Source organism: Amphibalanus amphitrite, unplaced genomic scaffold, assembly GCF_019059575.1.
Source record: "Amphibalanus amphitrite isolate SeventyFive unplaced genomic scaffold, NRLGWU_Aamphi_draft 000588F_arrow, whole genome shotgun sequence".
Taxonomy (NCBI): domain Eukaryota; kingdom Metazoa; phylum Arthropoda; class Thecostraca; order Balanomorpha; family Balanidae; genus Amphibalanus; species Amphibalanus amphitrite.
In genome coordinates this window covers 362,765-389,708 of record NW_024882082.1, presented here as the reverse complement: position 1 = coordinate 389,708, position 26,944 = coordinate 362,765, and the positions used below count along the sequence as shown (strand labels likewise).

At 51.8% G+C, this 26,944-nt stretch overlaps 1 protein-coding gene across 1 annotated transcript in view; it reads right to left on the bottom strand.

Moving 5' to 3' along the window:
* The window catches only part of LOC122394368 (dystroglycan-like), a 32,712-nt gene that overhangs the window by 1,859 nt on the left and 3,909 nt on the right, over positions 1-26,944 (bottom strand). Inside the window, exons 2-10 of the mRNA XM_043391211.1 lie at positions 16,391-16,714; positions 5,537-5,720; positions 4,957-5,115; positions 3,151-3,797; positions 2,424-2,725; positions 1,990-2,167; positions 1,159-1,335; positions 417-644; positions 18-197 (exon numbers count right to left, since the gene is read on the bottom strand). Coding sequence (XP_043247146.1) covers positions 18-197; positions 417-644; positions 1,159-1,335; positions 1,990-2,167; positions 2,424-2,725; positions 3,151-3,797; positions 4,957-5,115; positions 5,537-5,720; positions 16,391-16,699 — 2,364 coding nt within the window. The 5' untranslated portion in view covers positions 16,700-16,714. The remainder of the gene's footprint in view (positions 1-17; positions 198-416; positions 645-1,158; positions 1,336-1,989; positions 2,168-2,423; positions 2,726-3,150; positions 3,798-4,956; positions 5,116-5,536; positions 5,721-16,390; positions 16,715-26,944) is intronic.

Genomic DNA, 26,944 nt, shown 5'->3' with positions numbered 1-26,944 from the left:
CCCAGCGAGCAACTGACCAGGTGGTAGTGTGTCCGCCCGACGTGTTCATCGAGCGGCAGGCCGATGAACTCCTGGTTCTTGGGTTCGAATTGCAGCCAGCTGGAGGGCGGCACCGGCTGGCGGTCGCCGGTGAGCAGACGCAGCTCCATCTCCCGTGCGTAGCCATCCTCCTCGTCAAAGAACGTGTCGGCAGGCACCTGTGGAAAGGAGTCATAACGACTGATTATAAACTCAGGAGACGTGCTCGGGGATGTGCGGGTAAAAAGGACCCAACATTCTCATCAAGGCAAAACTGAACAGAAGACTGAAGAAAAGCCAAGTCTGCATTTAACAAGAGTAACAGTCTAAGATGAAGACCATCCGGTGAATGTCACACCAAATATCGCGCCGTGCCGAGGCCGGCGAGCCTGCCGTACCTGCAGTTTGAGCAGTTTGCCGACGCTGGCCGGGATCCGGTCCAGCTGCCGCAGCCGCTGCGGCTCAGAGTTCTCCCGCGGCTTCTCTGTGGCCGGCGGCGGCACCGACTCCAGCTCCGCGCCGTGGCACACGTTCAGCAGCTCCAGACGGATCTTCTGCGCCTGGAACTGGGGCTGCAGCGCATTGCGCAGCTGCGCCGTCGGACCGCCGTCCTTACCCAGCAGGAGCTGCCGACAGACCCAACAGCAGAGGTCAGCAAGGGGCCCACGCGCAAACATCAGAGGTCAGCAGTAGCACGCGCAAACATCAGAGGTCAGCAGTAGCACGCGTGTCAGCAGGGGGCCGAGGGACAGGGGCTACAGACTGGCAGCCGCAGGGCATCTAACTTTACGAGAAAAAAGCATGCGCTCATTCTCTGGTCAACTACACACAACCAAACATGAGTGGCAGCATTCACCGTGAACATGTCTATCCCTGTCCTGTTAGCGACTCAATGCTGTAGCTCCTTAATCTCCCAGTTCCAGTACTTGACACAGCCCGTAACGAGTCTCATAAAGTTGCACTTGACAGTTGACACCTTAGAACGGATAATATCAACTCATTCCCCAAGGAATGTCATCCTATGCACCAGTCATAACGGATGGAGAGGTCAGTACTGGGGCAGTACTGACACTCACAGCAATGGGCAGTACTGAGACTAGTCAGCTCGGTCCCCAGTGAGGGACACGCAGCTGGACGTACCGAGGCGACGCGCGCCAGAGCGCGTTTGTCGCAGCGGTGCGTGCTGATGGTGTCGTTGACCCAGCCGAGCCGGACAGAGCCGTCGATCTGTCGGATGTCGTAGACCAGCAGGCTGGAGGCCGAGCTCTGGTTGAACAGGCCGGCCAGCTTCCTCAGCAGCAGCAGCTCCCAGTCCACCTGGACGGCGCAGAGGGACGCGCAGGGGAGCGGGACGTCAGACAGAGGACGCTTCAATCATCGTTATATCAACGATATTTTACATTAGACCACTCCCGGAGCTGTATTTTTGATGTAAACCATGCTAAATGATCATTTGCTCCATACTTCGTTAAAAAAAACACTGTAGGGTATATTTACAAGATTCAAACTGCATTTAATCAAACTTATCAAATTATCACATAGCTCTGTCAAATTGATCGGTGAAAGATAAAAGCCAGGTCTTCCTGTTCCCAATTACGACACAGATCACAGCAAATCACAATAATTGTTGATATTTCGTAGCTAGAATAGGTATGCAGGGCCCCGCTTCAGATGTGTTATAGAAGATTAAGGCAGCCTGACTATAGAATGGTCATTTTTCCTGTGACTGGAATTAGCGTTCTATTGAGTCGCATTTAGAACAATGTACCGCTTTTTCTAGGTCAATTAAGCATTCGGTTATAATGACCACTGTCGAAATAACTACAGCCAAGTCGAGTACCCGAGGTCGTCAAAGGTCATTTGATCATATTTATAGAGCGAGGGCCGTAGAAAAATGACTGATCCAGGTGAGGAAAAGGTAAGGTAGATAACTGATAGCGGGCCAGCTGCAGTCACCATCGGCCGCCTCACCGTTCGGTTGAAGTCGGCCGGCCGGAGCAGCTCAAAGGTCAGGTAGAAGCGGTGGTTGATGGCCCGCCAGCGCGGTGACAGCCGCAGTGACACGGACAGCAGCTCAGAGGTGGTCAGGCCGCCCTCGTCCTCGGCAATCAGCTCGAACTGGTACTCTCCCACGTGCTCCTCGTGCGGCCTGTCGGATGGAGCACCACGGACCGGTCACACGTGCGGTGGCAAGGACTGGTTAACGGTGTCAAAAACCGGTCACATTACAGGAAAAGACTGGTCATACGATCGTTACATCACAGCGTACGTTTCATCGTCTTACACAATCTACACCGCAGTCTAGCTGCTAAATCGCATTGAATCTGTGTAGATAGTGATATGATAGCGCTTCCACACACCCAGCCGAGGCATCTGAGCCGCGGCCGGCCCCGGTCATCACTCACAGTCCGTAGATCTCCTGGGTGTCGGCGTCGAACTGGAGCCAGCTGTCAGCCGCCAGCGGCTGTCCGTCGGCGCGACGTACGCTCAGTCTCAGCTGGCGCGTGGTGCCCGACTCGAGATCCTCGAACGTCTCCTCAGGCACGCGCACGCGGAACTCCTTCCCGGCCACCAGCAGCTGTTTGCGCATGTGGCGCTTGACGTGCGGCGGGAAGTTGGGCACGGCCACCGTAGCGGTCTCGGTGAGAATATCGTTCCAGGCGGCGGTCGGCGCCACGGCCGCGCCGTCTGGCAGACGAGCAGTCATCTGACGCAAAAAAAAAAACACATCGAGCAGCGTCAGAAACGGACACACCATCAGAAGCATCGAGTGACACACATTCGTGTTCGAGGATTCCGTTAACACCACACCGTAGCAAATAATAATAATAATAAGTTCCTAGGTAGGACATGTGTTGAGTAATGTTTGGCGAGATGAACATACATCAATGGTGTGTTTGTTTTTATATGACAAAGTTCTCAGTCACTGCGTATTTGTCCGTGGATGAGTTAACAAATAAACACACAAAAATAATATAGTATCCCAGCAATCTGGGCGCATTCTTCTGAGAAGAATGCCATCAGCACTTCAAGCTCCACCCAGCCAGAATGCTGCGCATTACGTAAGCTCCACCGATTCCAACCATTAAGCACATTGCGAGCTGTCCATCCTCGTGCTCCGGCCTGCCTTACCTCCACCCGTCCGTCGGGTACGGCCATGGACGACTCGAGGTGCGTAGTATGGTGCGGCGGCGGCGGTGCATCCCAGTCCGGTACCCGCCCGCTCGGCTCCAGGCCTCCCGGGTAGATAGTAGGCCGCACCGGCACAGGAACCGGCGTGCTCATCCCCGAAAGAGACACAGACGCCCAGACGCGCGGCGGGTCGTACACGGGCGAGGAGGGCGGCGCACCCAGAGACGGAGTCGCCAGCGAGGGCACCACGCGCGACGCCGGGTAGTCGTCCTCGTAGATGTAGGCGTCGTAGCTGTAGTCGTAGTCATCGTAGCTGTAGTCGTCGTCCGAGTACCCGGCTCCGGAGCCGTCGATCTCGCGGCGGTGGCGGCCGGTAGGGGCGCGGGCGGTGAGAACCCAGCCGGAGGCCGGTCGGCCCGCGGCGGCCGCCAGCTGACCCAGGTGAGAGTCTGAGCGGAGTGCCTGCAGCGTGGACCGCCACTCTGCGCGCAGCCGGCCCGAGCAGCCCACCCGCCAGGAGAGGGAAGTCAGGGGGCCCGCGTGACGACCGCCGGCGGCAGCGGCCGCCTCCAGCACGCTCGGTCCGTCCAGCGGCAGACTGGTGGTCTCAGCGACGTCCGTGGAACTGGCGTCCACCTGGAGACGGTCTGTGGGAACAGGGATGCCACATAGGCGTTACACATGGGAGGGACCGCCACATAACCCGCGAGTTGCTGGGGGGGGGGGCGTTAAACGCCCCCACTTTTTTCGCCGGGCCATAGCATAAAAACGGCGCGCCGCAGGCGCGCCAAATTTTGGGTACCTGTAGGGAATTGATTGAAGTTTATTGTGACAAAGTTTCAAAAAAATCGGTCGGAAAATTTTTGAGATATCGAGGTTTTAGTGACGTCATGATTTCTGAGTTTTCGACCAAAAACGGCATATGTTCAAAAAATCATATAAAATCACAGAATAGACATACAGACATGCCGTAAACGCCATTAGACTGCCAATACCATGGTCAATCAAATGGCTATCTTCGATTATTGATTATCGTTCCGCATTTTCCATAATCTTGAACTGAATCTTGGCAATTTTTCGTGACTACTTCACGACCATGATACATGAATTTCTTAAATTGAACTTTTTGAGCCAAACACGTACACATATGATAAAATGAATGTCACCATCGTGTTCTACGCCCCAAATTACCCATAAAACATGTGTCACAGGCTGCGAATATCAGTTTTGATTTTCGGGGATATGTGCCTACCCGGTTGACCTGACCTTGACCTTGACATATGCTTGACTGAACCCTACATGGAGCTGACACTCTTGTAGGCCTTATAAGATGGATTGTGCACCGTTTTCACAGAGTTTATGGCGAGAGGCGCCCATTGCGAAGTCCTGAAGTCCATGCAACTGAAAGTCCGATTTCAGGTGTTTGACCTGACCTTGACCCGACCTGTGACCTCAAAATTCAACTTTAAAGTACTCATCTGAAGCGTCTCGTCGCGCTCTTTCGTTTGCCGCCTCGTGCGTTTCGCTGCGCCTATTGGTTCTCGAGTTATCGGCTGGGGGCGTTTAACGCCCCCCCCCCCCCAGCAAACGGTGGGTGGCGAAATACCCCAGCAACTGCCGGGATAATGGGAAATGGGTGGCCACACGAATCTAGCAGTCACTGAATCACTGAGGCAGTCATTGTTTTTTTTTTGATTTTTTTTTTTTTTTACTAATGCCAATGCTGAAAGGCTTCCTTCGCGCTTATCAGTCATTACAGTAGAACTCCCGGTAATCACTTCACAATCAGTCGAAACTCGAACCCACCTGCCACGGCCCGCAGCAGCGCGAGTCTCTGCGCCCCATCGAGCGACTGTGGCGGCACATCAAAGTACACCGAGAGGAAGGTGGTGGCGGTGTCACCGGCGCAGCGCACCTCGCCAGTCTCGCCGTCCAGAGCCACCAGTCGGTTGGCGGGGTCGGCGTCTGAAACAGCACCGTGAGTTAGATAGAACACTTTCCTTCAGCGGGACCGAATCACACGTTCATAGGAGAACAAAGACAGTTGCGGGCGGCACTCTGCAGGAGCGCCTGCTTACATAAGGTGCGTGTGTTGGCGAGTTCAGTCACCTTGCAGCCGATAGGCTCGCAGCACACAGGTTTAAACAGACAGCGATCAGGGTGGTCGGCACCGACATTCCACCTGAACAGACCTCCAAGGATAAATTGTTCATCAGTCACACCACCCTGCAACCAGGCTACATCATATCGACACCACCACTGACCACATTTCGACTTTCGTACCTACCAGTATCCCAAGTCCCAACACCAGTCACTCTGGAGCACCACCCCTAACAGAACTACAAATCGTTCTGCCGTCGTGTCGTCTCGCTGTCAGTCCACGTACCTGGCTCCCGTACCACGTCCACCATGAAGCGGTCTGTCGCGGTGGCACCGTGAGGACCTATCGCTCGCACGGAGACGATGTGCGGACCGAGATCAGACACCAGTGGCACACCAGAGAAGGTGCGCCGCGCGGCATCGAACGTCAGCCAGCGGGGCAGAGGACTGGTGCCCTTGGCGCCGCCAACCTGCCGATGGAGGGATTGATGGTCAGTGGTGTAAAATAAATCATCGACAGACATACAGAAAAACACGGCGCATCACAACTGCTGGGACTCACGGATTCAGACGTAGTGGTGAACATGGTAGGTCATGGTAAGTCGCCATGCCTTATGCCATGCTCTGAACAACGGACACTGCATATGAGCCATCTAAGCCGCTAACATGTTTCGAAAACTCACACACCTATTAGGGGCTTTGCTCCGTAAACAGACACCGGTGTCATCCACGCGCTGCGTAATCGGAAACCAACATCATCCGTGTCCACCGTAAGCCGAGAGCTGAGTCATCCGTGAGTAAGGTAATCGAACGCCGCTGCCCACCGTGCAATGTTGCAACCCTCGCCCGCCCGTGGCCTGCCCAGCGGCCACTCGGTTCCACCCCGCAGCAGCCGCCCTGCGGAGCGGGGAGCGTGACAGAGCAGCGGCACGTGCCCTGCGGTCAGCCGTCGGCGGCCTGGTTGGCACGTGGCCAGACGGGGGGTCACGGGTGACAGCTATGACGGTGGGTCAGTCGCCGGCGGCAGACTCTGTGAACGCGCAGTGCTGCGTCCCAGCCACCGGCAGCCACCAGCTGACCATAACACACCGCCCAGCCCCGGCGGTCGGCGCTCCAGCCCGGCCGGCGGCGATCGATAACAGCTGCCGCCACCTCCGCCCAGCCAACCAATGACAGAGTCCACGGCGAGAACGGCCCGAGGGCTGCTCGGCACGGCGCCGACTGAGAGGCCGCCGCTGACACTGCGGCCGTAAGCGACCTGTTTGATTGTGACCTGTCATGCCCGCAAGGCGTTCAGGGAACATCTAAAATCTACAGAAATATGTTGGCAAAGACGTCCTCTACCCCTCTGTGCTAGCTGATGAGTTCTTTGAAGCGTTCCACCCCCTTCAGTGTCCCATTTTACGACGAACAGTGATCAGTAAATTCGCAGATGGTTGCGAGAGAAAAATGAGCGTAAAACCAGATATTTACGGGAGTGCTCACTTACTGAATATTCTGATGTAAGATACAGATGACAGCCAGCCGTCTTTGGCTTACTAGTATCTAAATCAACAAACAATAAACAAAGTTCGGCTCTAGGGTTTGTTGTATGTATATCTACATGCAAGGTTAAGAAAACAGTACAATTGGGGCCGGGGAGCAAGAAAAATCGGCGGTATTTACATTCACATGGGCCATGTCCCACAAAATCAGTCCCTCTCCAATCCATCAACTCTTGCGGGTAGACAGAGATCAAAAGAAGCCGACGCACAACAGGGTCAAAAACCATCCCGCAAGTCTTTGTAGTTAGCGACGCGAGTGCAGGCTGCGCAGTGCGCATTGTTCGTAGATTGCGCGGCTCCATGGAACCACTCTTAACCCTAGAACGCCTAGGGGGGGGGGTTGTATCAACCCCCCCCCTGAGGTTTTTTCGAAGTGCACGCTAAACGGCTTGTCGTAGCGGGCTGAAATTTTCAATACCCTCTGGGGCAACCTTTGCGCATCTTTTGCCGAAAAAAAATTGATCGGGTCATGTCAGGTCACGGAGTTATGACGTCATAAGAGGGCCGACAGTTACCAAACGTGTGCGCCGAATCCCTAGGTTTTCTGCCGGTGATACCCACATTGTTTGATGGATCATGATGAAACTTCCCATGCATGTTGGGGCAAGCATTGGCTATCGTGTGGTGCAAGAAAATTGACCGGGTCAGGTCAGGTCACGGAGCTATGACGTCACAAGAGGAACAGCGTCGGTAATATTTTTGAAAAGCGCCCGAACCACTATTTTGCTAATTCTTGTCACCTCAATGGGAATATGCAGCAATATTAGCTTCTATAGGGAGCAAATGGACCTCCCAAATCCAAAAATACAATCAGATTTCAAAAATTTAAATTTTGATTTTTCGAATTTCTGCCGCCGACTGTGACCTTGCCGACTTCCGGCGCTCCCAACGCGCCATTTTTAGAGCTAGGGAAACGAAATACATACCAAACGATAGAGAATTGATCAAGGAACACGAAAGTGAAGGTTTCAAGTCGATATCTCCCACCGTTTTGCCGCAATCGCCGCGGAAAGTTGAAAAAGTTTGATTTTTTTCGGAAAATTTGACCTTTGACCGGTCATAAGTAGGTCAAATGTTGACCTAGGACCAAAAAATATACCACCAATCGCGAGATCTCGTTGAGAGCAATCCGTTGGTTTTTTCCGCTAAGCTCTACGACCTTCCGTTTCGAAACGCCAGGGGGGGTCGTAACAACCCCCCCCCCCCTGGTCGTTCGTATTATGAGAAATGGCCTGGTCGTGCGAGGGTTAAACCATCAAGCAGAAAAAACGGCCGAAAAAGGCCACTGTCTGTATTCTGCGTGTATCAGCGTTTGTAGGTCGGGGATGGCGAATGTCACCGTCAATGTTCGTGTCATCGGCTTCTGACCGCTGGACCACCGAACGGGCCGCTCGCCAGGCGTATAAACATCAAACGCACGAGTCGGCAGTTTGGCGGACCGGCGGACATAGTTCAGAGCGCAGGGCGCCTGCAAAAACGCTGCTCGGAACCGCAGGGCGGCCCCGCTGCTCGTGAGGCCGCGGCCGCAGCTTTTGTGTTCTCATAGAGGGTACAGTCACGGGCCGAACATGGCGGCGGGCTCTTGCATCCAGCGGCGGTACCTCTTAGAACTGGGCGACAGAAGACAGGCCTTCATCTGACTGCGCCAGCGAACGGGTTCCCATAGATGGCACTGATCGGGTTCAGACGGCGGGATTCCATCCGACTGGGCCTCGCAGATTGACTCCCATATGACTGTGCGATAGCTGGCTGACAGTTTGTCGCTGACTGTGCTGGCAGTCTGGTGCTGACTGCGCTGGCAGTCTATCGCTGACTTTTCTAAAAGTTCGCCACTGAGTGTGCTAGCAGTCTCGCTGAATGCCTTGACAGTTTGTCACTGACTTTTCTGGCAGTCACTGACTGTGCTGACAGTTTACCGCTGACTGTTCTGACAGTCTGACTGTCGTCGGCCGGGGGTCAGGAGTGCAGTGTGCTGGCGCACCCGGCTGCCCAGTTTACAGTGCAAACCTACACACCGGAGGCCGGTCGGCCAGTCACTCGGCCCACAGGCCATAGGGCAAGTGCATTCCGTCGACCAGAGGCCACTGTCGCCAGCCTGGCAGGCCGAGCTACTGGACGGGCCGGTAGGTCGAGGACAGTGCAGGGCTAACAGGTTCGATCATTATTGCGTGAGAGTGCAGTGAGGTCATCATTGCGTTAGAACGCGTTAGCACCCAGGTGGTGTTATCAGTGTCCTGCCAGCTCAGGCAGGCGACTCGGAGCCTGGAGGGACGGGGCAGGGTCACGCGCGCCGTGCCAGTCACCCGAGTCTGACTCACGCAGGAAACGACTCTGCCCCCGAAGCCGGCCAGTCCACTGTGGTCGGTGGACGACGGGGCAAGTCCACCCACATCCGGGCGAGCGGCGAACAATGCAGGGATTCAGTTCAGATAGGCTAGCCTGGCATAACTAAACACGTAAAAGGATTTCTCTCGACTGATAATGACATCAGTGTTTCCGTTTAAGTGGACTTCAATCAATTAAAAAATACCCCTTGATCAATTGCATCATAAGTTAACAATTTCACGAGGGATTAGCTAGAAACTAGCACGATTAGTGTAGAACCTAACCAGCTAGGATCTTCGTGGAGAGCATGGTTTAGCAGCTAGCTCCTAGCGTTGATTAGCTAGTGACTAGCCAATCCATATCATGCATTTAATGAAGAGTTACGCTGGCTCAAATGCATAATTTCACATTTCGCAGGCCGTCTCCATATTTGAATAAACTTCTGAGCGATGGCTTATGAAACGATCGCATCAGAGTCATATTTCTGGTCCATCAATCATGAGCTATGCAAGTTTGATATTAAATCCTCGAACTCACTTCATATAGGAAATATCGCAAGGAAACGAGGGCGGCGGGGAAAATCTCTTTGTCCTGAGCTTAGGGCAGCTGCTACCATATTCATGTGCACTAACTACTAACTGGTGCTACGTGCAATCCATCTGGCCGGCTCGTCTGCATGTCGGGCACGTATTTCATCTGACCTCGCTGTCGGCCGTCGTTAGACGCCCCTTCCTCGCTAACGGCACCATCTTCTCGGAGCAGACGGCAGTCTGAACGAGAGATGAAGGGGCCCCGGCGGCCGGGACTGCCGCCCGCCAGTACCCATCGCCCACAGAGCGGAGCTCAGAGAGATGGAACATTGAATAAGAGACGATTGACAGCTGATGCAATGGTTGTTGAAAATTCACACTTCATCAGCAGTATCGATCCGATTGAATCAATCGGCTGTCTGATGATCCGATGAGCAGCAGCGAAGAGTGACTTTTGAACGTCGCGTTAATTACCCACTGACGATTCCCTCTTCTGTCCGCCTTCCGAGGGCCATCAGCGGGTCAGCCCCGTTCGACGGTAGTCCTCTGTCGGCCGGGATCGACGCTGGAGAATCGGTGGACCGAGCCCGAGCAGCAAACCCTTCCGGGAACGGACAGCGACGACCGTCTGCTCGTGGCAATGGCCCGTGTCGGCGCAGTGGAGCGGGAAGGGCGCCGCTGCGACCGGCCGGCCCAGGAGTAAACCAAACCAACATGGGCTATCACTGGGGCCTCCTAACGCCGCTGCGACCGGCCGGCCCAGGGGTAAACCGAGATCGGCTGTCGCTGGGCGACCCCACTTCACCCGCAGGGGGCGTACTGCAGCGATCCGTGTACGACAAAATGAACCACTTCGAACAGAGGGGTCGCACCGGCACGACATGGACACAACGGAAGTTACCACTCTGGTCACATGAGCCGGACAGGGGCGACGCGTGTACGACGAAATTGGTACTGCCGTGACCCGTGTACAGTAGGTCTACAAAAAAAGTCCCCCGCTCCAGAGGCGGCCGGCCGGCCGAACCCCCGGATTCCAGCCCCGACTCTATTGCGCAGGCCGCGGCAGCGACACGGGTCAGGTCGCGGCGCCCGGCGAGTGGGTCAGTTGGCGGCGGCCGGCCGTGGAGTGAGGACGCCGTGTGAGGGGCGCAGAGATGCCGCAGTGCAGAGGAGGGGGAAGATAGTGACTCTGCACTATGCCGGAAATGATGCCTTTGTGATCTAAATTAAACACCCGCAGACGCAGTGCATATCCTCCCTCGCCCCATTCCTATTTTATCATAACCCTTCAATAATCCGTAATGACCATTCAACGCAAGCAAGCAAACAAAACAACCCGTTTAGCGGCGACATCATCTCGGATAAAAAAGCGACAGTAATGATTAAAATAGACATAGCGCGAGAGCAAATCGAGGGGTATATATGTATCACATACCCAGCATTTTATTCCCATCTAGCAAATCAAGATTGGGGATCTTGTCCAACAAGTCAGCGGCCGTTCTAGTTAGACACAGATAAATGCTTTGTTTTCGGTCGCATCATTATCTGCAATAATTCGAAGCGAAGTTTAACCCTCGGCGGCCGAGAAGAAGGGGTGAATGCCGCCACCATGTATTTTTTTTTGCGGTAGCTCAAAGCACACTGATGATAGAAGGCTGACATTTCACATGCCTTGCATTTGATTCATGCCGGATCATTTGAAATCAACCACGTTTTCAGGTCACTGGTCACTTAACCATGGCGTCTTAACCCTCGCCGGCCGAGCGGGGTGCCGCCCCCAATAGTTTTTTTTTTTCGCGATAGCTCCGAACACGCTGGGGATAGAAAGCTGAAACTTGGCATACCTAACCTTTGATTCAAGCCAGATCTTTTGACACCAACCGCATTTTGGGTCAGGTCAGGTCACTCACCTATAACGTCATAAGTGAGCCTCTGCACGGTCTTCCGATGTCGCAACTTCGCAACGCCCTCACTGCCAGAGGAGATGTCACAGGGAAATGAAACTTGTAGGATCTAGTATCCATTATGAGTCTCACAACTTGTATATCTCGGATTTTTCCTAAAGGTCATATGAGTTCAGGTCATTTTCGCGACCTCACCATTAGGTATAAGTCAATGGGGAAAAATGAAAACTGCTATTCTGGCGTCGGGAACGATCTCCAACTACCTCAAGCACACATAATCGTGATTTGATGCACTCCTTGCAAGGTTAGATGCGTCACTTTTGCAATTTTGACCTTGCGTGACGTCATTTATGACGTCATCAAGGTCATATTAGTTTTTCGTCAATAACTCCGGATCAAATTGAGCTAGCGAGTCGGGAAAGCCACCAATGGACTCAGGAAGACCTGCCGAATCGAATGATATGTAACATGACCTCTTTCGACCAACTTCGTGACCTGGGGGTGCTGACCTGACCTTGACCTAAGGTCAACACCCCAAGTTGACCTGACCCGGACAAAAAGTATATCATTCGACGCGCCTGAGCAAGGCGAACACGATGCTGCCAAAATTGCGGTTCTGCGGCCGTTTTTTGCGACGTTATTCACCAAAAACTGAACCGTACCTTGGGGCACTTGACCTGACTTCAGAGGTCACCGGTTGACCTAGGACCTTAAAATCGGGTACCAATCTCTGCGTCTCGTAACGGCGCACACGCTCGTTTTTTTCCGCGACGCGCTAGCTCTACCTGGGGCGAAACGGCGAGGGGGGTCGTAAACACCCCCCCCCCTCCCTCGGCCGGCGCGTATGTAGAAAACCAATAGGTCCGGCGAGGGTTAAGTAAACCTCTGCACGGTTGTCGGTTATAAAATGATGCAAACCCGCAATGCACTTAGTGTCAAGCATAATGGAGAAATATGGAAACTGTTAATTTGGCGTCGGAAATGATCTAAAATTACACCTCAAGCACTTCAAATCGTGACTTCATACAATCTTGGCAAGGTCTAATGCTTCACTTTTGCATTGTTCACCTTGCTTGACGTCATTTATGACGTCACTAGGGTGATAGGAGTGCTTCGTCAATAACTCCCGATCAAAGTGAGCTAGCCAGTCGGGACAGCCATCTTTGGACTTTGCAAGACTTGCCGAATCAAATGTTATGCAACATGTCCTCCTTTCAAAAGCTTCGTGACCTGTGTTGCCCTAACATGACATTGACCTCAGGTAAACATTCTAAATTGCTTCACCTACACAAAAAAACATATAAATCGACGCGTCTGAGAACAGAAAACACGATTGTATCGAAATGACGATAATGCGACCATTTTTGCGAAGTTATTTACCAAAAACCGATCGAATGCCTTGGGGCCCTTGACCTGCCCTAAGAGGTCACTGATATTTGAAAATGGGGTACCAGTCGCTGCGTCACGTAACGAAGCAAGCGCTCGTTTTTTCCGCGAGGCTCTAGCAGCTAGCTCAATTATAGGAGCTAAACATGGGGTTGGGGGATCGTTCCCTTCTCACTCACTATTTGGCCGGGATAGTGTTTGCAATTATTGTTAAAATCTAGCATTTTCAGATTTCAAATAACCCATTTTTCCCGCCCAAGTCTTTCAATTCAAGGTCATAACACCAGGTCACGTCAAGTGACCTTACCTCAAGGAAAGTTCCTGTGCTCATCATATCTAAATACACCGACTAACCGATCGCTTTAGAACTTTCAGCGATTTCAATGGGCAACACTATATGCATTTGAAACGTTTACTTTGCAAGTTTGACATTGTTGACAGTAAGGCCGGGTCAATTTTGTGATCGCTCAAGTCAATGGGAGAAAATTGAATTGCGCTTTTTTGGACGGAACGCCTAATAAACACTATGAAAACACGTGGTGCTTGATGAGATACAATACTGAATGAGAAAATTGTTTGTTTTGTTGGGAGCCATCTTTTTCGGTCTGAAAAGGCCCTTGCAGAGCTATGACATAACTATGCGCTGGTGTAGTAATTGGGTTGTGCGAGCCAGCGACAGTGATCTGCGGAAGCGAGACTGTTCCCGTGGGACGATTGCCCTGTCGGGACGGTCCAGCCGTCTCCCAAACGGTCACCCGAAGAGGATTATGTGTCCTGGAATGGATCCGACATCAACTACAGGTTGGCTGGTGGGGTGACCTCCAGTCCAGAGAGGGAAACATGAAGACTAGGGGCGATGTGGATTGTTTTTTCCTGAGGATAGCGAGGACGGAAGGGATCTAGCACCCTTGACCCTTCCTTATACTGAACGTATCTCAGGCTGTTAAATCTCCTAAGCGTTTTTTTTTCTCGACATCGTCAAGGTGTCATTAATAAAAATATGAAATCCGGGAGAATAAATTAAATATAGAAATTGTGACCAACAGAACATTATCAGTTGCGTTAAACATACTAGTAAGCATGATCACACACCCAGCTTATATATGAGCCATGTCATAATCATTTTTGATAGACATGCTTAAGTTATGAAATCATCTAAAGTGTTTGTAAAGTTCCACGATACGAATCTAATATCCTGCTATGCATCATGACCATTTCTGGTCAAGTCATGTTTTTGAACATAGGCCAAATTTTTCAAATGACCTTTATAGATGAACTTTTGATTCATTCGAAGCGTTTTTTTTTTATAAGAGGAGCACGAGGCTGGTAAAATTAATTTCAAGCAAGTTTTAAGCTAAAAACTTTTAAGTGTTTGTGGAAAAGCAATTGGTTTTCTCATAATACCGATGGTGGCAGTTGCTGTTATTTACGTGCTAAGCCGTTCGCCTTTATTAAATCTGACAATATTATTCAGACATAGCGGTAAACGAGCTGATTGTTGTGTTAGGTTAGGCTCGGTCGATTTCAGAGTGGGAAGGATGACAGGAATTAGGGGGAGACAGGGGGCCTGGGCGAGAGTCCTGGACCTCATGCTCCGCTGGGGCCGAGCCCATCACGTGGGTTGGATTGCCCTGACACATGGATAGCCCTGGGCGGTGTTTCCCGGCCCTGCGTTGCAGCACGCTGCGCTGCGCTGCTGCATTGTTGCGGCGGTTGATATGAATTCGGCTCCACGCTAGCGTTGCGAGCTCCCGAGTCTGTTGATTTTTCCATGGAAACTGGAAACCCAATGCACCGGTGCGCGCAACGCACCCTGTCCAAGCAAAATTTTACCACCGATGACCTCTGATGACATGACCTCTGGCTCTGACCCGATCTAAAATTGGCTGAAGTATATTTCTTCTTTTTGCTACTTTTGACGCTACTTCGAATGCCACTTAAATGCCCAAAGCTGAGTTATAAGAATGATGCTCAATCCCCATTTTCCCTCCAACAGGGCGTGCATAGGCATTCCTGTGGGGCACGGGCTAACAATGACTTTCTCATAATCATTGTGGCCATGAACATCTACTGCTATTCTTCAACACCGGTTTCGCTGCGCTGAGCGGCGGCCGTCCCGTTTGTTGGATTCTACAGCTGGCTGGCGGAAAGCGTTACCGGCCGCCCGTCCACCGCCCGCGGGCCGGACCGAGCGGTCCCGCTGGCCCTATCTGACCTGAGCCCGGCGCGATATGGGACAGGCAGACGGGGGTTCGGCTCAGCGAAGGCAGCGCCCACTGGTGCCGGGGACTTTTTTAATAGACCTACTGTACGACGCAATTGCCCACTTAGGAGCACAGAGGTCGAGCTAGCACGGCCCGAATACGACGGAAACTGAATAGACACATGCGGCAGGAAGGGGCACTGCGAGGTCGCAGTGGTAGAACACTTCGTGCGACCTCATGTGACATATCACGCAAACTACGGTATACCACATAATCTATGGTACTTGGCAATCGCAATCGCATCGGCTTATCCAAAATACTTCCAGTTTACCTAGTTTATGATGAGGAAAGACTGATCAGCGATCAGCTATGGATGAGTTTTGCGTAAATGAAGCTGGCGTCTTGAAAAAAAAAATTGACGACTTGAAAAATAAAATATTGAAAAATGCATGTTGCATAAATGTACAGTCACGCATTATTTTGTGACGTCACTTCTTCTAACGCGGAAAACGAAATACCGAACTCAAAGATATGTGGTGTGGTGAGCAATGAGCATACAAAGTTGTAGCTTGGGTATCAGGCCGGAATCAGCTACTTGCTATCTGATTTCAAGAGCCCACGATAAAGAGCTCTCGAGAGCCTGTCTCGTCGGAAGTGACTTCGGCCATCCCAAACACCGAGCATCTAGGATTGCTTGCTGCACCAGCACTCCAAACCAGATCCAGACAACAACAACTATCTATCAAGAGGCGACACCATCAAAATACAGATAACTAAGTACAACTATCTATCAAGAAGCGACTCTGTCAAAATACAGATAACTAAGTGTCAAAAAATGGACATACTGGAATGACGCAACAAACAATGGTAGGTACAGAAATAGTAGGTCAACTATTATCATCTGCAATCCCGTTTTTAGCAAAATAAAAATGAAATGCTCAAAGTAGAAATTTGGGTCATGCCATTTGGCAGAGCGCGATCCTCATCCACCGGCCGCGAATCGGCGGCGAAAAGCCTCGGCCAAAGAAACCGTGACTGTTCACACTCATGAAACCACTCGACCAAGAGTCTCCTCTTAGTATACTCCGTCAACATAAACACAGTCACAAAGCGGCGGACGCTGCCCTTGGCAGGCCGCCCCTGACCGTCGCGACTGAGGGGCGTTTCACCCGACCGTCCCGTGCCAATGGCAGTATCCGGAGGCCGGCGGAGCGGCGCTGCGCAGCTCAGAGGGGCCCGGTACTCACCTCGAAGCGCTCCACGGAGCCCTGGAAGGCGTCCCTGTCGATGGCGTGCACGAACAGTCGTCCGGCGCGCGCAGTGGCGTCCGACACGCCCCACAGCCGTTTGAGCGGGTCTGTGTCCAGCCGAACGGAGCCGCTGAAGCCCAGGTCGTCAGTGCCGTCCGTCCGCACGTGCTCCTGGTCTGAGATCGGCGGCACGCTCAGGACGCGGCCGGCTGACGGGTCGGCGCCGGTTAGCGCAGCGGTCGCGGACGGCGCCAGCACCGCCAGTATCAGCAGCGGCAGCTGCAGCAGCCGCGGCGGCGGCGACATGGCGGCACTCACCGTCTGAGAAACAAAACACAGAAGTTAGCCACGCCACAAAAGCATCAGAGCGGTAACATATCCTTCAGACATTTCACGAACACGTCAGACAAGTATAAGATCCTACAAGGCAAAATACATGGACGTCTTAACTCGTCTGACCTTTGGAAAATCGTTTAGGCTAATGCTGAGTGGTCTCTAGAGGAACATGACACGGACAGATGTAGTTCGGATCGATTGCCGCTACAGACAGATCTAATCCCCGACTGGGCTGTGGCGCGCAAGACAATAGCACCATAATACGTGTCGGTACAGAACGAGGTACAGACTGTGTCGGTACAGACCGCGTCGGTGCCGGGCTGAGGAGTAACATGGGCGGTTCGTTCCACTGCCGATAAAACATGATTCAATGCCTATCAGGATGACAAACACCATTTCATTGATAACCCAACAGCGATAGGTGTCATTCGCTTCCGACTAGGTAGGCACGGTGAGTCCGGTTGACGAATAAGTAAAACACTCATGAGCCGACGGATCTACGTGCCAGTAGGCCAATCTGGGACGACGCTGGGGGTTTAGTCGCCGCCGCTAGGTGGTCGACGGGCGACCGCCGGCGGACCCGGTGTTCCAAATTCAGATCGGGGCGGCACCGATGACGGCGCGGAGGCCGGCGCAGTACGCCGAACACTATTGAGGAATCCCAGCTATCCACACACAGAGATTCCCGAATTCTGTCCGTGACAGTACTCGTATTGGCGCAGAGCCCTACCGTGCGGCAATGGCCGTCTCACGGGCCAGATAGCTATAGGTATGTCGGGAATAAACATTGGCCTAGTGGCTAGAATGGACATATCAGATAACCAAAGAGTGGTGTAACACAATAAGCGTGATGCTGGAAAGTCAAAGGACCTTCGGATACAGGGAGACATTCAGGTCTGGCCAGGCTCTTTGAGAGACGTGCAGCGCTGTTCGTAAGACCTCAAGACGCCACTGCAATTCATCAAAGGCCAACGACGGAACTAGCAGCCAATCCTGCAGAGTGAACAACAAACTACAGCGTCTGCAAAAACAACTGCCCGTCAGAAGTGACGTCATCTACAGACCATTGTACAATGACAAACCCAACGTACAATGACAGTCCAAAGAAAAGGTCACCGCGCCGTCATTGCATCACTGCACTGTCTCGCAGCAAGGGTCACCGTGACGTTACTGCCAAAGTGACTCGGTCACTTTACCGACACTGTTTCAAGGACTGTCACCGCGGCGCCAATGTCTCAGTGACTCGGTTCCATCAGTGACTCAGGTATTCCGCTGTCACTGTCCCAGTGACTCGCCACTCGGTCACCGCTCCGTCACTGTCTCAGACAGGGTCACTGTCATCACTGTCTCAGTGACTGGGTCACTAGTACTACGTTGTCAGTGTCTCAGACAGTCACCTCCGACACTGCCCCAGGGACTGGGTCACCGCTCAGTCACTGCCCCAGTGACTCGGTCACCGCGCCGTCACTGCCCCAGTGACTCGGTCACCGCCTGCACCAGCAGCTGTCGGTCGCTGCCAACGACAACAGCGCCGGCCTTCGCGTCGGCCCACTGCCGTGCCGTCGTCTCGACAGGGATCGCCTCCGACGGCCCGAGCCAGCCAGGGCGTCGGCACGCGCCGGTGTTAGGATACCAGAGCCGGCACTGAGGTTAAAGTGCCAGTACCCGCTGTGAGATGTGTATCTTCTAGGATACCAGAGCAGTCCCGGCATAAACCGAGTCTATTTTAGGATGATAGTAACTACTAGCAGTTCTACCTTGCAAGCATCAGACTCCACCACTCCACCGCAGCTTTACCAGAGTGTCTAACTCCGTTCCAGTCACGGTTCTGCCACGGTACCGTCCGGTATATGTACCGACCACGTCTCTCTAACGGCGTCTCAGCACCGCTACCGACCGCATCTCTCCCCGCTCTCCGGCTGCAGACCGCGGACGTCTGTCCGACCGCCGTCCGCCGACCGAGCCGGCGAGCGGCGCGGCAGCGCGCCCATCGCATCTCGCGCCGCCCGCACACAAATGATTCAATGAAAGTCTTTGCTGCTCCCATCATCCACTTGCCAGAAGTCTGTGCCCGGCGGCTTTGTGTGCAGTCGGCTCGGTGCGGAGCCCGGTCCGGACAGACATCTTCGTCATTCACTCATCGGTGTCACCCTGACGGGGGTTGATCCTTACGCACATGGTGCTAGTGGAGAGGCCAAATCAGCTGCCACAAAAAAGGGACGTGGGCTGGTGACTGCGCTGTAGACTGTAGAGCCACGAGAGCAATCGGAGCTTGAACGGTCGCCGCCGCCTAGAAGCGGTTTAGAATGGAGACAACGAAACTCGCTTGACCTCAAGTTGCTGATGGAAGAATTATACAATTGACTCGATCAATTCAATGCAAAGGCTCAGTCCTCTGATCGGCCCTGGTGGTGCAGATGGTAGGGCGCTTGTTCGGGGTTCGGAAGGCCACGGGTTCTATCTCCAGTGCCGCCCAGCCCCCGGACGTGTCCCCGCTTCGCCGCCAGGCGCGGTGACCGGTGACAGAGCTTACCCAATAATTGGGCAAACGTGGTCTGTTGGGGAAGGGAATCAAAAAAGGTCCATATAGTGAACCAAAAATGACTGCATATATGAACAGTAAAAATGAATTGGTGTTCAAGGCCGGCACAGGCCGCGGGTAAGTACTAACGCTATTATTATAAACACTCCACGGGCCAGGGATTTCACTCTGTTCACCATTGAGGACCCGGATAAGACACCATAATATCCATATTCGACCTGTAGAGCTATGAAACTAAGAAGCTTGTGTAGGAAAGCCCTTTAGATCGTGGGTTACAATCGAGTTGCCCAAGGCCAGCCAACTTTACATAACAATGTGAAATTTAGATCTAATAAAAGTAAGTCACGCACGGAACTGGAGGCTCGCTTTTGATAAATCATGCACCCAAAGTCACGTTTAGCGTGAACAAGGGTCTGCTTATCCGACAGATAATCACTGCGAATAAGTTTTGTTACGTGAGTCTAAAAATTTGTCAATTTTGGCGCTTAAGAATATACGTTTAAGTTTATAAAGCCGTTGCCTAGGGAGGAAAAGAACTATAACGTAAGCATAAAATTGACTTGCTAAATAAACAATCGGTGAGCTGGGGCGACGAGCTGGGACTGTTAACAGAACCATCGGGCCCGCGAACGGCACCTTCAGTTTGTTTATCGCGAGGCAGTCAGCCGTCAGAAACCATTTATCAATAACACACTGCAGTACCGGCCCCACGGATCAGGGATCAGAAGCCAGATATCAATAACACACCGCAGTGTTAGCCCCAGCCCCCGGGATCAGGAACCAGTTACCAACAGCACACTGCAGAGCTGCCCTCAGGGATCAGGACCGTATAACACTGCAGTGCCGACACCAGGGATCGGAAGCCAGTCACCAATAACGACTTGCAGTAACAGCCCCAGGGAAAGGACTCAGGAAGGCACCAATAGCACCCCGCAGTGCCTGTCTCAGGGATTGGCAGTCCTACAGTGCCCCCAGCCAGTGCTCGGTCGGCCGAGACGAGCGCGTTTAGCGAGCAGAGACCGCGCCCAGCCCAGCTCAGCTGAGGAGCGCCGACCTGACGGAGGTACGGACCGGACGACCCGCCAGACGGCCGTATCCGGTGTCAGCCGGCCGGCTCAGCGGCTGGCCCAGCACCTGTGGCAGGAGACGGACGGGTGCTCCCTCGCGACGAGACAGAGCAGACCACCCGCCGGCGGCGCCGCCGTCTCGGGGCGATCTTCGTGGCTTACAGCTAGCCTGATAGCGCGGCCGATAAGCAGTCTGCACGTTCGCGGGCCGATGGGCCCCGGGGCGACGGAGCCCGCGGTCCCCGTCGGTGCCGGCGGCTTAGTGACGTCATCGCTCGGCCCACATGGCGCGCCGCCAGTGGGCGGGGCCAAAAGTCTGCCGTGCGGTCGAAACCCCACTGAATGCCGGAGTGGGCACGTTACGCGCGCGGGCGGCTCCCGGCCGTCGCCGCCGCCGCGACCGGAAGGCGCAGCGCCGAGACACCGCCCCGATAATGACGTCAGACAGCGGTCGGGCAGTGACGTCACTCGCTACACAGATAGTGACGTCATCTGCACACCGCGGGGAGGGCGGCGATTACTCAGCGGTGTGCCGACTGAGTCAGACTCGAGCACTGCCGGAACACCCGAGCACTGCCGACAGGCCGTCAGCACGGTCTCACGGCCCGCACGACTGCGCTGATAACCAAACCAGCGGCGCCACTCGGTCCACAGCGAGCTGGGCACGCCTGCGCCACTCTGTCCTCGGCGAGAGTTGCCAGACACAGCCGCCAGCTGTACCGTGACATGGACTACCGAGCGAGTGACCGGCCTAGAGACCGACAGACCACCAGACAGGCCGACCACGCAGAGCCATCGACACCGCTCCAACACCGGAACAAGCCTCAATACCTTAAACACCTGACATTTACGGAAAGCACTTACGGCAAAAATTAATCAATATATTGCATGCAAGACCTCCAACAAAATTCAAAACTTGAGCTAGTGCATCAGAGCTTTCCAGGACCGGAAGACGTGCAACAATCGAGAAAACGGCGAGTCTCGGTTGGCTCTGTCGGCTGGCAGCCTGCGACTGCCGACAGCAGAGCACTGTACCTGTGCCAGGTGCAGAGATCCCGCTACGATCACCCGTCGACGGCTCCGACTCGGCGCTACTGGCGGTCGGCCGCCCGCGGCGCCGGCCCATCAATAACTCGACCCGCCGCCGCCAGAGGCGCTCACATCGACTCGGTGCAAACTAGAGGTGGCAAAAGATGAAATTTTTGGGAACCAGACTCGAACCAGACCCGGCTGGACATTTCTGGAACCAGTCGGACCCGGTCTTAGTTGGAACCGGAACCAGTTGGACCCGTTCCCCAAAAGTCAATTAATACAAACTACTTGAAGGTATCATTAGGTGTATCATGTAAAACAGCCTATTTCCCACTGGGAATACTCATGAGCTACTGTGTGCAAAGAAACATTCACTTCATTCACTTCATATTTTGCAATAATGTGTAGTGTGCAAGATGTATAGTTTATGGTAGGACCCGGTTGGACCCGTCAGAAAATTTCCAGGAACCGGTCTAGACCCATATGGGCCCAGACTGGTTCTTTGGACCGGGTCCTCGGGTCCACATTTTGCCACCTCTAGTGCAAACACCCGGCGCTTCCAGATCTGGGAATCTAGGAAAATATTTAGGATCGTGTATACACTGGGCCACATTCCTTCAGTTTGTCCAGTTTTGGCCAGGGCAGATTTCATCGGCTGAAAACTGAAAAGTCGCACTAGTTGAGCCAACTGTGGTCCCATGCATCCTGGTTTTGAGAATTAATTCCATTTTTAATATCTTGGGAATCAAGCAGCGCATACGCGCCCTGGAGTAGGGGTCTAATCCAATTTGGAAAGGGTGAGAAAGGAGCGGTTCTTTTTAGACCACACCACATTGTCTTTAAAAAAATCGAAAGGCATTGAAACCATGAAGATGATGGGAAGCTCTAAACGAGTAATTTCAGAAGCATTGGAGCTATTTTTCGGTCATGCCAATACTGCGGTCTCTGCGGGTCAGCAAAGGTCGAAGTTTCCCGACCTTATATTTGAGTACCTAAATCGGCGCAAGATTCGTGAATTAGTTGAGCAAGCGCGTTGCGAAGAAGTGCATTCGATAGCTAATTCACTAACTTCTCCTCAGATTTCACTAAGGATTTCACCGATGATCAGCCTGTCGAAAAACTGCTACTGACCTTTGGTGACCTAATATGACCTTTTGAGTGACCGCTATCATCAGGCATCATGTACCTACATATCAATGATTCGTGCTAATTCCCTATCCTGCCTTAAAAAGTAAAAGTGTCCACCGGTCTCGCTTTACGAGCCGGGTAGCCTCCTCCTCGCGAGACTGACGAAATGTAAGGCCACTGAAAAAAGAGCTGAACACGTTTCAGGTGCTTTCATCGCTTTTCATCAAAAGCAATTGCCGAATTGTATGACCATACATGACCTTTCGAGTGATCGCTTGCCATTAGTTGCACTTGCACGCTGCCCGTTTCACTAAGGCAGATGCATATTACCTAAGTCGTGATTCTGAGAAAGCCTTGTGGTTTTGACGTAGATGTTCAGAACAGGAGACATTTGTCTTTTTCATACTTGCTTTATAACGGTAAGGTTGTTACAAAGCTCAACTGAACCCAGACTACATATAGGTATAAGAAATGCGAGATAAATGAATAGTTGGCATTCAATCCCTCAAGCTGTAGGAATGACGTAATCACAAAATGTTTAGGGGCACCTTTGCGTGCCCCTAAACATTAATCAAAACCTAAATATTGGATACCTGACTTGACGTACTGGCCTGACCTAAAGTGACCTGGGGTCAACACTTCTACACACGATGCAACTTTGATGTATGATAAGTTATGCTAAGACTCATGGCGCTGCGCGGGGAGGTTTTCTCTACACACGCAAAAAAAGCTTGAAAGTGTTGTCAAAAACGTCCCCTTTCCCCACCAGGGCGAATGTCAACCCTCGCCGGCCGAGGAGGTTCGGTGCCATCCTGTTGGTGGCTTTCTCGCGATTGCTTGGAACGCGTTTTCAGGTCAGGTTAGTTCACTGACCCATAGCTTCACAAGACATCAGAGAACGACTTTGCGCGGTCCAAACATATCGCAGCTTCGCAACGCCCTTAGTGCCAGGGAATCTCGCAGAAAGATGACACTTGTGGGAGGCAGTAAACTCACGAGTCCTAACAAATAAACAGCTCAGATTTTCGGATGTTACCTGAGGTCAGGTCGGTCATGTGACCCCATAGTATCAGTGGGGGAAATATGAAAACTGTTCGTTGGCTCCCAAAATGATCTACGACTATCTAAAGCACACAGAATCGTGATGATGTTAACTCCTTACAACGCAAAATCTATGTTTTGCACTATAGTATAAAAATATCGCAATATGATGATGACATCATAACTGAGTTACCTAATGTCTCTAAGATCTCCCGAGATCATAAGAGTTTTTCATCAATCACTTGCAATCTAGGCTGGCTAGTTAGAAAGCCGCCAATGGACTAAAAAAAAAAAAAACTGTCAATTCGCATGATTACGAGCGAGCGAGCGCAGCGAGCGAAGCGAAGTCTTCTCAATATAACGGAAAAATCTCAGTATGAGCGGCCCGACCCGGCCCGGCCTGTAGCGCTTTTAACCCGCGCTCAGCTGGGGGTCCTGGATTTCCACGCCCTGCTGGGGGGGGGGGGTGTTTGAACACCCCTCCCCCCTTCTAACTCGGTTTCTGGGCCACGTAGCGATACGCGGAAGGCGGCGTTCGAAAGAGCGTCAAAAATAATGACGAAATCACTTCGGTCAATTTTTTGGTCAGGTTAAAGGTCAGGTCACCAGAGGTCATTGAAGGCAAAATGTCGCCGATTTCCAGGTCGAATGTCGACAATTTCCAAGAAGCCAACGCATAACTCGGGAACCAATAGAGCTATAGCGCCGCGGAAAAGCGCATTCGATAGCCCTATTAACGCCCTTTCTGAGTAATTCTCTCAGATTTGACCTAACGTCAACGGTTTTGCCTGCAGGGGGCAAAAACTGCAAAAATAGCCGATTTTTTCGGTAACAGTTTTTCTGCAATAACTTTTGACCCAAGCCTTGTACGAGCTTACTTTTACCGGCATCGTGTTCCCATCGTCAAGACGCGTCGAATGAACTATAACTTGACCTTGAAAGGTCAACTTCAAAATTTGACCTCAGGACCTCAGGTCAAGGTCATGACCTGACCGGAAAGGGTCATTTTGCATATCAGTCGATTCGTATCGTCGAGCTGAACGCATCCAAGGCGTTTTCATCGCTCTAGCATGCCTTTATCAAAAGTTATTTGCGAAAAACTGTTAAAGGTAGACTGCCACCATTTTTTTACAAAACGGTTTTCACTAGAGCTGAGCCACCTATGTCCCAGACTGAAGTCGGTTTTCCGAAATTCGAGCCCGTTTGCGAGAAATCGGAGACCAAAGTTCAGTTTGATGTCATTTTTTTAGTCCAAGAAAACCGACATCTCTACTGTTTATCGATAACTTTGAAACATGAATTTTCTTATCTTTTGGCAAATATATGTCAAAACTTTGATTGTTTCGAGATCAGAGAAGAATTTTGGAGTGTCAAAATAAAAGTTAAACTTATATATTCAGTAGTTCATTTTTTCCCAAAAAAAGTGTGGGAAATGGGGTTTAACATGGGCCAGACCCATTCCAAATGAGCCATGATTTTTAAATGTTTTACGAAGTTAAATGCAAAATAAATTAAACATGGCCAATTTCTTATGAAATCATATATTAGTAAATCATAAAATACCTTACTTTTTCAAATAAAATGTAATAATCTTATGACCTTGAAGTCTAGTGATGTGTAAACATTGTCGCTAGACATTAACCGATTGATAATTGTATGATAATCGATAATTTTTTCGCGATTCACGTGATGATACTTTGTCAGGTGAATTCTAAAATTTTGTTTTGTCCAGGGAATAAATCATAGGCCGATCTGAGAAAACTTTTTGAAGGTGGCAGTCTTCCTTTAAATACCATTCGTGACCTAAGATGACCTCAGGGCATAAACAGGGGTCACAGACACCATTTTCATGTTCAGTGTGTCTAAACCACTTGTAATTAAGTGTTTGGGGGTGTTTAAAATGTCTTTCGTCCAAAAGAGGCGCATTTCAATTTTCTCCCATTGACTTATGGGGAGGTCGACCTTATGGGAATTTTGCGACCTCCCCATTGAATGGGGAGGTCGCAAAATTGACCTGACCTTAGGTCATCGATATCAAAATTCTGAGATATACATTTTGTACATGCTATTGCTCTTAGCAATCGCTGAAAGTTTCAAAGCGATCGGTCACTCGGTATAGCTATGACAGACATTGAAACTTTTTATGAGGTGAGGTCACTTCAAGTGACCTGGTGACCTGACCTTGAATGACCTTGGTCTGAAATTTTCACAACATGTGTAGAATTGATGTATGATAAGGTGTACCAAAAACGGCGGCGCTTTTGAGATATTCGCGAAAAACCACAAGGGGGGTGTTCAAACACCCCCCCCCCCCCAGCAGGGCGCGGGTTAAGAGGCTTATGACTCGGCAACCGCTGGGCCGATTGACATGCGGTCTTTTTTGTTGGGTAGCCCCATCTCTTCTACCTCGTGGTTGACTTATTGACGCATCTACTATACCGGGCTTTGCAAAAGTTCTGTTACACTTTCTTTTTCTTTATTTTGAGGGGTTTACAGGTCTGGGCCAAACGTTTCGGCGATATCAATTGAAAATTCTGCTTATTAGAGACATGGTACCATGACGAATTTAACCTTTTGCAGTTATATCAAAATGGAGGCCAAGAGAATAGAGATAGCCGCTTTGCTCCGCGCGCAGCATACCAAAGCTTTCATTGTCAAGCACCTGAAAGTCAGTCGGATGACCGTCCACAGAGTTGCGGACAGGCTCAAGAGCGGAGAAGGTCTCAAAGATCGACCCCGTACCGGCAGACCTCGAGTAGTGAGCCGACTGGCCGTAAAACGGGCATTCGAACGCAACCCAAGGCTGAAAATGACTGAGGTCGCGAAACGCAAGAAGATTTCAGTTGCCACGGTGTCCAGGGCCGTCAAGAACCAGGGTGGAAAGAGCCTACGACTCCTGGAAGGGCCTCTGCTCAATGCCCGAATGCGGGAGCAGCGCCGCGACCGCTGTCAGCGCCTGCTCAGCGACCTGAAGAGCAACGGAAAACGCGTCCTCATCTTCTCTGACGAGAAAGCCTTCACGGTTGACCCGGTCGTGAACAAGCAGAACGACCGCGTCGTCACCTTTGGGAACGATGTTTCCGAGGTCCGCCGCGTGTCAAAGACAAACAAAAACATCCGGCCTCCGTGATGATGCAACTCTGTGGACGGTCATCCGACTGACTTTCAGGTGCTTGGCAATGAAAGCTTTGGTATGCTGCGCGCGGAGCAAAGCGGCTATCTCTATTCTCTTGGCCTCCATTTTGATATAACTGCAAAAGAAGGTTAAATTCGTCATGGTACCATGTCTCTAATAAGCAGAATTTTCAATTGATATCGCCGAAACGTTTGGCCCAGACCTGTAAACCCCTCAAAATAAAGAAAAAGAAAGTGTAACAGAACTTTGGCAAAGCCCGGTAGGTGACC